Source organism: Equus caballus, chromosome 24 (assembly GCF_041296265.1).
Source record: "Equus caballus isolate H_3958 breed thoroughbred chromosome 24, TB-T2T, whole genome shotgun sequence".
Classification (NCBI taxonomy): Eukaryota; Metazoa; Chordata; class Mammalia; order Perissodactyla; family Equidae; genus Equus; species Equus caballus.
Window position 1 is genome coordinate 59,118,679 of NC_091707.1, and position 11,020 is coordinate 59,129,698.

At 65.4% G+C, this 11,020-nt stretch overlaps 1 protein-coding gene across 23 annotated transcripts in view; it reads right to left on the reverse strand.

Moving 5' to 3' along the window:
* AHNAK2 (AHNAK nucleoprotein 2) overlaps positions 1–7,076 on the reverse strand; it is a 39,371-nt gene extending 32,295 nt beyond the window's left edge. For 22 of the 23 annotated variants that reach the window (XM_070249719.1, XM_070249733.1, XM_070249725.1 and 19 more), the window contains exon 1: positions 6,892–7,076. In XM_070249719.1, the coding sequence (XP_070105820.1) occupies positions 6,892–6,946 (55 nt within the window). In that variant the 5' untranslated portion in view covers positions 6,947–7,076. The remainder of the gene's footprint in view (positions 1–6,891) is intronic. The other variant, XM_070249734.1, reaches the window with a different exon arrangement.
* Between the last annotated feature and the right edge of the window lie 3,944 nt (positions 7,077–11,020).

Consider the following 11,020-nt stretch of genomic DNA (forward strand, 5'->3'; position numbering starts at 1 on the left):
GAAGACCTCAAGCCAGCCGCTCCCCAGACTTCTGACTGCCTGGCCTGCCACCTCCTGTCACCTCACCCTGCCATCCCCCGGGACCCTCAGCCCCCCAAGCGCGGAGGGGCTAGGAGGATTTGGACCCTTTCTCTAAGCCCCTGTGGGCTCCAGAGGCCCTGCAGGCCCCAGCAGGACTGCCCTGGCTCTGCCAGCTGCAGGTCTCCTGCTGGATCCCAGGGCTGTCCCGCCTTGCACACCCACAAGCAGTGCCCTGTGGCCCCATGGGGGGATGCTCCGTGGGGGGAGGGGGCACTATCTGCGGGCACCTGTGCCCCACAAGCAGTCAGAGCAGGCCCGTCACGGCTGAGGGGCCCTGCCTAGGGTTCAAGGGCAGTGAAGGGTCAGGCCCAGCCCCAAGGAGGGCAGTGATGGGATGGCCTGCGCCCACACCCCCGCCCGCCACACCAGGCCACGGTCAGCAAGGCAGCTGCAGAGCTGGGGGCTCCTGGGGCAGCTGAGGGCAGCAGGCACGGAAAGGAGCCGGTGGGGAGCCGGGTCCCCAGCCCGGACACGAGAAGCCAGGAGTGGCCTAAGACAGCAAGGGAAGAGCCCTGGCTGCTCAGAGGGCTCCCAGGTAGGGAGAAGGTCCCGGCCAGCCTGGGGCACTGGGGCGCAAACAGGGTGAGAGGTTCTGGGCAGACCCCCAGTCCTGGGAGGAGGGATGGCACCCAGGCCTCTGCCAGCTTCCCCTTCCCTACAAACCTAGCGGGTCACAAACGACTCTATTTACAGTGAGACAGGAAAGCTGGCCAGGCCTGCTGGCAGAGATCCCACTCGCCCCCACGGCCCAGACAGTTCTCACCTGGGAGCTCTGTTTACTCCCTGACACCCACCAGACCATCACGCCCTGGGGGCAGGGCGGCTAGCTGACTCAGCACCCGCCCAGAGGCTGAGCTAGCTGGAAGGGAGCAGGGTGCTGGCACAGAGGGGCCCACTCCGCTCCTTCTCTCCTGAGCCTGGGTGCCCCAAACCAGTCGAGGCACGCCCCCATCCTCCTGAATCCCACCACCTCCCCTGGCTGCCCTGCTGCCGCCCGGCCCTGGACCATCGCCATAGCCTGGTCAGGACCCCACCTCTCGCAGCCAGGGGAGGCGCCCCTCCAGCCCCCCAGCTGCCCTGCAGCCTGCGGGCTGGGGCCTCTCTTCTGGCTGCACCCACCCCAACACCCTAGGCTCTGCTCTCCTGATGACAGGCCCTCGTCAGACTCCCAGTGTGGGCACCTCTGCTTGCTCTGTCCCGAGCGCCCTCCCAGCTCCCACCCTGGACTCTCCCCGCAGGCAGCCAGCGCCAGCAGCCTTGTGCTGTGCACATGTGGCTCCCAGGCTTTCAGGGTGCGTGCTGGCAGGACAGTGCAGACGAAGGCCGGCCGGGAGCACTGGACGGGCAGGGAAGGAGTCAGGCTGGAAGCACAGGGCTCCGGGTCAGGCCCACTGTGACCTTGTAGGGGCAAGAGCCAGGAGCCGCCCTTACCTCCCCTGCGCTGGCATGCAGTCCTGCCAGGGGCGTCCCTGGCTCCCCAGCAGGCAAGGGCTCTGGGCAAGGCCCTGCCCAGCCACCTCAGCTCCCAGGGACCCCACCTGCCGGACCCTGGCTCCATGTGGCCAGGCTCAGTGGGCAGGAAGGTGCTGGGCCAGCTGAAGTGGCAGTGGGCAGGGCATCTGCTGAGCTGCCACATCACGGGTCCTAAGATCCAGGCTGACCAGCATGTGCCCACCGATGCCAGCTGCATGGGCGTTTGTCACTCAAAGCTGCCTAGACCCCCGGCCCCTCTAGAGTCACCAATGGAACTCAGCTGCAGGCAGGGGCCAGGCAGGGCTAAGGCAGCTGATAGTGAATCAGCTGGGGAGGAGGCTGGGGCGGAGCCTGGCATTCTCAGGGGATGTGTCACGGAGGAACCCTCGGGTGCTGGTGCCACCCAGAAGCAGGGCCTGCTGGGAAGGGAACCACCCTCGAGGGGTCCTGCAGCCAGGCGCCCGTGGGAGGCTATCCTCTTCCCCGCCCTAGGAGGGGTCCAGCAAGGCAGGCAGATCTTGGAGAACAAGGCCATCGCCGGGGTCAGGGGACATGCAGGAGGGGGCAGAGTGCCCAGAACTGGATGCATGCAGCCCACAGTCTAACCCCCACCTGGGCAGGCGGCCAGCTGGGGGCTCAAGCCCCAAACAAAGGGGCCTTGCCCTGGCCAAATGGGGCCAGCTGCCATTGCCTGGGCAGCCCCTCCAGCAGACAGTGGGCCTGAGCAAGCCCAGCAACCCCACTGCTCCAACAAGGAAGCAGGGCCCAGATGAGGACCCCAGGAGTCCTGTCTCCAGCCCACTCCTTTCTGAGCCTCGGCAGTGCTCTCGGCAATGGACACCCACATCCGGCGCTGTGTCCAGGCAGGAGTGCACCTTGAGGACCCTTCCCAGGGGTCCTGCCTCAAACGGCCGAGCGGCGGGGAGCCAGCAGCTCTGCCTACACTTCCGTCATCACCTCTCGGCGTGATGTGCCTGCCCCAGTGCCTCCCAAAAAGCTCTCTGCAAAGGGGGGGGCCAACACCGCCCCCACTCTCACATGCACACACTGAGGTCAGCATGGCCTCCTCTGGCTCCCTGCAGGGCAGGAACCGATTGGCCAGCGGGTGAGGGTGTGGGCGCAGGGGGGACACCACCTCCGGCCCCGCCCCAGCCCCTCGGGCTTCTGTGCCCAGCTCCATTTTTCCATTTTAGAAAGTGCTTCTGACTATTAAATATTTATCCCAGCAGGCAGACATTTGGCTCCCAGCCACCTGTGGCTTCCAAAAAAAGAAAAACAAAAGGAAACCTGGAAGTAGAGGCAGGGGCAGGTGGGATGCCCCTGAAGGCTCACCGTGTGACCCGACCCTCCCCCCAAAGGGGCAGCTGCCCTTCAAGTGGGACAGGGGGAGGTCAGGCAAGCACAGCTGGTTCTCACTGTGTTTCCAGCTCAGGCTCCCTGTCCACACCTAGCCTTGTGGCCTCGCCCCACCCACCTCCCCCACTCAGTCCTCAGCTTCCTCCACTTCCCCTTCCTCCCAACCTGGGCTCACCCCTTCCCATGGGGACTGCCCTGAAACCCTTTGGGACTCCCCAGTGCCCTCAGAACACAGCTCTGCCTCCTAGCAGCCTGGCCCCTGCCCCTCTCCACCCTGAACTCCCACCTTCACCCTGTGCCCCTGCCAATGCTCTTTCCAGGCCTCTGTACTCCCTGCTCTCCCCATCAGGTGGCCCTTCCTCCAGGAAGCCCTCGCTGACTCCTCTGTGCGCCCGAGGCTGCACTGATGGCAGGAGCCGTGCCTGACTCACCTTTGCTGGGTGGACAGCAGTGAATCCCTGCTGCCTGAAGTGTGACCTCCCAAGTCCCAGTGGGGGGCAGGCACCCCCCAGACATTAGCCTTGAGCTTATAGTCTGCCTTCTCTTGCCCCTCCCCCTCCCCTGGCAGAGGACCAAGCTGGGAGATCCCAGCTTTTCACCCCTGGAGTCAGTGGCAGGGACCTGTCTATGGTTCTCCTTCCTGGCTCCACTTCCCCACCCCCAGGCAAGCCAGCCGCAGGCTGCACCTGAAACACAGAGACCTTCAGCAAAGCGCAGGCACGGGAGAAAGGGTACCGAGAGGGTCGAAAGCTGAAGGAGAGCGAGAGGTGGGCCCAGCAATCCAGGGGCCTTCCTGAAAGAGGCAGCTCCTAGCCAGGCCCAGGATGGAAGAGCTTGGCCAGAGGAGAGAAGGCCTCGGGGGCATTCCTGCTGCAGGTCCAGCACCATGAGGCCCAGGTGGGGTGGGCACACGTGGCTTCCAGTGCACGGGGGAGTCAGGGGGCTTTGGGGCACTGGACCCTCCTATCCACTCCTGGACCCCGCCCCGCCCCCTTTCCTGAGGGCTTGGGGCAGGAGCAAGCTGTCCAGCTTCAGTTTCCCCACCAGGAAGAGAACGGGGGTGCGGTCAGGCACACATAGGCCATCACCAGAGATGGCTTTGAGACTCCGCCTCCTTCAAGTGTCAGGAAGGTCAGTACCCAGCCCAGGGGGACCTCCACTGCCTCCTCCTCAGTGCCCGCCCTGCCATGGGCACTTTCAGGCTGGAGAATGGCTCATGAGAGCCCTCTTGCCTGTGGGCCCCCCACCTGGTGGAGCAGGGCAGACCCAGAGCCTGTCAGACCACCACACAAAGCATGTGGCATGGCCACTCCGGCCCTGTGGAGGCCAGAGAGGCTCCATGTTGCTTCAGGGCTCCGCCTCACTGCTCTGAGACTCAGTGTCTCTGCCTACAAAATGGGGACACAATCCTCCACCAGTGTACACAATCCAGGGAAAGCCACCAGTCTGGACAGCACAGAGACCGGCTCGCTGGGGCTGGCACTTGGCCTCCCTGCCTACACAGCTCTACCTCTCTGCTCAGCCTTGGCCGTGGACAGCTGTGGTCATTCCTGTTCACAGATTCGAGATGCATCCCACCGCTCCTGGTGGCCCTGAGCCCAGGGCCGTGCAGAGGCCCCCAGCCCGGTTCAGAAGATGCACGCACCAATTGCACTGCTCCTGGGGAAGGCTCCAGTGCTGTCCCGGCCCCCTGCTGAGGAGAGACCACCCAGATCCCCGCCTCATGGTGCATCACTGCACCTGGGGCCTCTCTGGGCCTAGTGGGGGCTTCTCAGGGTGGGAGTGGGGGGCCTCAGGCCAAACTAGGGGATTGCAGGTGCAGGGCAGGTACCCAGGTAGGGGGTGGGGGCTCCCTGTCCGTCTAGCTGCCCAGGACCCAGCTCTGCCTTGGGAAGGATAGGAAAGGCTGGGTCCCATCACCAGGTGAAGTGGTTGGTGCCCTGCATGGGGGCAGTGCACCCAGGCGGACCTGCTGGAATAGGGAGAGGTCACCCAGAAGGTGGGAGCTGGGAGTGGTGGTGGGTTGGGGCCTGCTGGGACTGGCCAGGTGCAGCGAGGCTGGGCGGATCCCTGTGTGGGGATGTTCCCAGCGCAGCCACCAGGGGGCAGCCTCTGCACGCAGGCTGGTCAAGAGATGGCTCCCTCTCCCCTGGGACCAGGGCAGGGGTGCAGACAGGTTCTGGGAGGGGTCTTCAGAGGACCTGGCATGGCTGGCCCAGGAGGGCAGGATCGGACTGGGACGAAAGACCAGGGTGAGGGAGGGCCTGCCCATCTCTGGCCTGCTAGGAGGGAATTGTGGCCAGAAAAGGCCTGGACCAAATCGCCAGGAGGCCTTATCAGGAATGCATGTTCCCTGGCCTCCCGTGGAGGGTGGGGAGGGCCTGGGAACATGCATGTTGGACAGAACCCCAAGGGGCTCTGGTCCAGCAGGTCTCCTATCAATGCCCCATGAGAGCCACTGACCTCGTTCCCTAAGAGCAAATGGTTTTGTGGGCTGGACAGGAGGAAGCCAGGGAACTACGAAATCAAAGCAGAGAATCAGGAGCTCAGCTGAAGAGAGGCACCCAGCACAGGCCTCTGCGGGGCAGGAAGGGGCCTGAGATGGCCCCTCGATCCTGCAGCATGGGAGTCTCTGGCCGGCCTGTGTGCAAGGAAGAGCCCAGTGTGGGAAGCTGGAGGCAGAACAAGGGACCCATGTCCTTCGAGCCCCCTCTCCTCTCCGTGTGATGTGGAGGGTCCTCAGTGATGTGGGCCAGGGCCACCACAGTCGAGGGAGGGGGCTGGGAGCCCACCGACCCATGGCGGCCATCATTCTCCCACCATCTGTCCAGGGAAAATTGGGGCATCTTGGGCTCCCATCTGGGTGAGGGAGGACCAAAGAGGAGGTCAGCTCGGTGCTCACCAGACAAATGGACAACAGGAGGGGCCATGGGGACTCTTGCTGCAGCTGCAAGGGTGAGCCCAGGCTGAGGGGCACCCCTCCCCCTCTGCATCAGCAGCCTCGTCATCATCATCAATCTCCATTTTCCTCAAGGAGTGGGGTCCCGCCTGTGCCAATGCAGCACAGCCCCAGCCCCCCTCACCGGCAGCTGGCCAGGTGTCCTGGGTGTGGCCAGGCTGCCGCATTACTGACCGAGAGCTGGATGGACTGCCCGTGCCCCGCCCCACCCTGCCCTCCAAGATGCTGGGACAACCAGACCCTGGAACCAGGCCCAGTGCAGGGACAGACAGATGTCAGACAGACAGAGAGCACCTGATGCCCATTCCATGGCCAGAGGCGCAGAGGGAGGGGTACCGCCCCATGGGCAACACCAACCTTCCCTTGCCTAGCCCGGGGGATGCTGTGGCCTGAGATCTGGCCCCACTTAGGCCCCTTGCCAAGCTCCAGACCCCAGGTCTAGCCCTGCCACAGCCACCACCTAGCCAGTGACCCAGCCACACCATAGCCACATGGTGGACCGAGACCAACCCAGCCTGGCAGTTGTGGGCCAAGGCCAATAGCCCTAACTCTTGGTCAAGCCAGTCTGCTCTCCCCCAAAACAGGTCAGAGGGCAGGCCAGATGGCAGGTCCCACCACCTGGTGACCCACAGCCCTCATGCCCCACTCTCAAGCGGGGCCCTCCCCAAGCGGCCGTCTCCAGGGACAGCATCCCAGAGGGTTACAGCAGAGGGATAGTGACAGAGAGGGAGAGACAGACAGGGACAGTGAGTGACAGAGGCAGAGTCAGGAGCGACAGAGTGAGCAGCAGAGACGGAGAGAGGAGTGCAGGCCGAGGGACAGGGACAGGTGAAAGGTGAGGCGCAGGAGGAGGGAGGCAGAGACCCCAGCAGCCCCCGAGGCGCAGAAACGTGCGCGAGACCGCGGGGCGGTCCCCGAGGCGCCCCCACCCCGGCCGGCGCCGCAGCCGGGCCCGCACTGCGCCCCCACGCGGAGCCCACCCGCCCCGAGGGGAGCGGGCTGCAGGCAGGGAGGAGGCGCACCGCTGCCGGGGGCTCCGGGCCAGGTGGGCAGCACCACGTGGAAGCAGTCGCACATCGCGGCGGCCGGGCGGTGTGGGCCGGCGGCGGCCCGTCGCGTCCAGTCGCGGGTCTCGGCTCCGGCGCGCGGGCTGCCCGGGGGCGGGCGGGCGCCGCGCTCTGCCTCCGCGGCCGGCGCTGCGGCTGGCGGCCGGCCTCGGACTGCGGACAGAGCCCGCACCCCGCGACCCTGCTGTCGCCCGGACCCCGCCCCGGCCCGCCCAGCCGGCCCGGCCACTGCGGAGCGAGGGCGGGCGGCGCCGCCGGCCTCATTCAGCCCATTGGCTGCCGCCCGCCAGGCCCCGCCCCTCGCACCACGCCCCCGGGCCCGCCCCGCCCGCGTAGCGCCTCTGGTCCGACCCCCGCCCCGGGCCCCGCCGCAGCCCAGCCCCGCCCCGCGCCCCCTGCCGGCCTGTCCCCGCCAGTGAGTAAGCTTCGGACCCCCGCCAGGGAGGGGGTCTCCAGACGCCCCATCGAAGCTCCCGGATTCGACTCGACCCGCGCGCCGGTCTTACCTCCCAGTCCGGAGACGGCCGTTTTTGACACAAGCTGGGGTACGGGGCACCCTGAGGGGGCCGTAGGGGCAGGAGCTCAGAGAGAGAGAGGCTTGTGACCTGACCCGACGGGCCCTGCCCTGGATGTGTGCCCTGCGGGGTAGCACGGTGCGGCGGTGGGGGCGGGGGCACGGTCCTGGAAGGCCAGGACCTCAGGAGTTTGAGAAGTGTTCCGCACAGAGGCAACAGACTGTTGTGTGTGCAGAGGATGGGAATGAGAGAGCCAGCACTGGTGCTCGGGGCTGTGAGCTCGGCCCAGTGGGGCTGGGGGCAGAGGGCAGCAAGTCTGGGCCTGGGAGCTGAGCAAAGACCACCCAGGAGGCTCGGGGGTGGGGGGGGTCCCTGGAGGGGCACTGCTGGAAGTCAGGAGGCCTGCGAGAGGGCAGGGGCTGGACCAGGGGGGCGAGGTGAGGAGGGAGCCCGAGGATCCGAGATGCTCTGGAAGCTGGCAGAGGGGACCCAGAGAGATTGGAGTGGGGATGGGTGGGAACCACCCTGGACTCTAGCTTGGGTGTTGTGCAGAGGGAGGCATGTCTAGGGGAGTGGGCAGGGAGAGGGCAGGTCCAGGAGGATTCTGTTTCCCTGTTAGTAGGGAGGTAGCTGAGGCCCAGCCTTGTGTGGATGTGAGGAAGGGCACCTTGGGGCGTATGACTCCTGCTGGGCCTCGGCGTGGGGAGCCTGGGCCAGGACAGACCCTGGAAAGCATGGCCACCACCAAGGAGGGCCGTTCCCGGATGCTGCCTGGGATGGGCTGGTGGTGCTGCAACTGACGAATGGACACACACACACACACACACACACACACCCCTTTTCCTGGGGTGGAAAGAGGCCAGACTGCAACAGGAGCACCACACAGACTTGACACAGAGACACACATAGACACACACACGACACAGATAGACACACCCGCCAACACACAGACACAGATCTACTTCTACATGTCCCCATGCACTCAGAGACAGGCACACACACACTCATACACGTGCAACCTCTCAGGCCCACATGCCCAAATATGCACAATAGGACAGAGACCCACACATGCGCACACCACTCCCGGGCTGGCTTGGGGATGCACACAGCCGGCAGGCCCAGGTGAGCCTGCCCAGTGGGATGACTCATGCTCGGCAGTTCCCGTTAGCCGGGCTGCAGCCGGGCAGCCTTCCAGCAGCAGGTCAGACAGACACGCACATCACTGCCGGGAAGAGGCCCTGGCAGCCTCCCGCCCCTGGAGCCCATGGCACAATGGGCACAGCCCTGTCCTTCAGGTGGGGACCCTGGGGCATGGTCTCAGGCCTCCTGCCCTCATGTCTTCTTTTGGGCTGGGCAGCATTGCCCAGGGGCCAGAGACCCTGTGCTCGCCTCTCTCCCTGAGGACCCACCCCGCTCTGTCCGTCCAGGAGCCAGTCATTCGTGGGCACAGGGAGGAAGCGTTCTCTGTGTCCCTGGGTGTGCCCAGCGTCTGCCTGGGTCCACTGGGGGTCTCAGCCTGCCTGTCCTGTGTGTGTGTGAGTCTGACTGTGGGGGCCTGGGAACAAGGGGTAGTCTTGCACAATCAGGAACCTTGGGGCACAGACCCAGCTTTGTGTCCCCCTGCCCCATTAGGTGTGTGACCCTGGGCTCCCGTCCAAATGAAGTGGCCTCACTCCATGTGACATACCCTGATTGTCCGGCATGATGCATATGGGGCTACAGTGGCTCCTGTCAGCTCTGCGGGGAGGAGATGGATGGAGCTCTGGGTGGGGAGGCCAGGGGGCTGCCCCACCTAAGCAGAGGCCAGGAAGAGAGGGGTCTCCATAGCTGCCGAAGAAGAATTTGAGCCACGCACCACGGTGTGGACAGCCCCTGCCCTCGCCCAGCCCTTGTGCAGTCGAGTGGTCCCTGGGACCTCTCGCTGGCCAGGGCTAGAGGAGGCTGGGGCAAGGACCCTCCCTGGGGCCACTCCAGCCCTTGGTCTTGGTGAGGGCTGGGCAGCCTTATACTGTCCTGCGGGGGCCTTGGTCAGTCTGCAGCCAGGGAGTTGACTCAGCACTGGCTCTGGGCCCCAGATTCATGATAGGGGTGGGCAGGGACCTCCCCCGACCCTGGGGCTGCCCCCTCTCCTCTCCTGCCTGCTCTGAGGCAGGGGGCTGGCCTCATCTGCTGTGCTCACCCCCACATGCCCCCTGGCGCCCTGTGGGAGGGCCTGGCCCCTTGGGCAGTGTACCCCACAGATGGTTGGCCACAGCTATGTAGAGGGAGATGGCCCATAAGTTGGCCCTCACCCCCCGGGGCCAGCCTGCCTCCTCCCGCCCATCCTTCCTCCTGCCTGTGGGGACCTTGGGAGCCCCAACCTGGCCCCAGGGTCACAGGGCCAGAGAGTGGAGCAAGCTACCTGGGTGGGACCCATGAAGCCCATCTGTGCCACTCCTTGCCCATCCCTGCCCCCAGTCAAAGCCTGGCCATGCGCCCGCCACAGAGCCCTGCCCTGCCAGGAGCTCCCGTCATAATGCCTGGCTTCAGCTTGTCCCGATGTCCCCCTCTGGGGACAGATACTCGGCTGGGGAAAGCCACAGCAGCTGGGCATGGCTCAGGAATTGCTGGCCCTGTAGAAGCATGGGGACATGGACCCAACTCACAGCCACCTCTGGCACACACAAGGCCCCACACCATCTCTGATTGTCACCCCACAGAGGGGCCTGGGTGGTTCTGGGGAGCCCCATGCTCTCTCCTGTTGACACAGGCTTGACCTCCTCCCTAGGACCGCCATGCCAGGGACATCGGGGCCTAGTCTAGCCGTGGCCTTGGCCTGCTGGTCAGGGGTCTCGGGCTTTCCAGAAGCCTCCCGAGGCGGGGTTCCTGGGTACCAGAGCCCAGGGTGCAGGGAACTGGTGGGGCCAGAGTGAGGAGCTGAGGCTAACGGCCATGTCTCTGCAGGCCCTGCCCCACTCCCTGCTGGCAGCTCGCAGCCACTTCAGGCATGCAGGGATGCCCAGAGCATCAATGATTGATGCCTCCTTGCAGCAGCCACAGCAGCGTAAGCAAAAATAGCTCTGCTTTTGTCCCTGCCCTCAGCCAGCCCAGCTAGAGGGGTATAACAGGCTGTGGGGGTATCTGGGAGCTCCTCAGCTGCCATGTGTCCTCCCACCCAGTCCTTTGCACAGAGGCAGTGGGGGAGGGCTCAAGGTCTGCTGGCCTCTGGCCCCTAACTGCCTCACTCTCCCCTAAGCTGAGTGCCTGCTCTAGGCCTGGCGCCCTCCTCCACTCACCCCAAGGACTCAGGTCGGAGGACGCCAGAGGAGCAGGACACCAAGGTGTTTCCCAGGGTGAGGGACCCCTCCCCATCACTCAGCAGGTGAGGCTGGGAGGCCCAGGATACTGTGGGGCTCTGGGCGGAGTGGAGGCCAGCTGCTTCCAGGATACAGGCTTGGCTGCCCTCACCCCCATTCAGCAGGGCTGGGGCTCAGGGATGGACTGAGGTGACCTGAGGAGCCCGGGAGGGCCACATGGGCTCTTTCTCCTGACCACACTGCACCCACCCCCTCCATGGCCCCTGGGGGAAT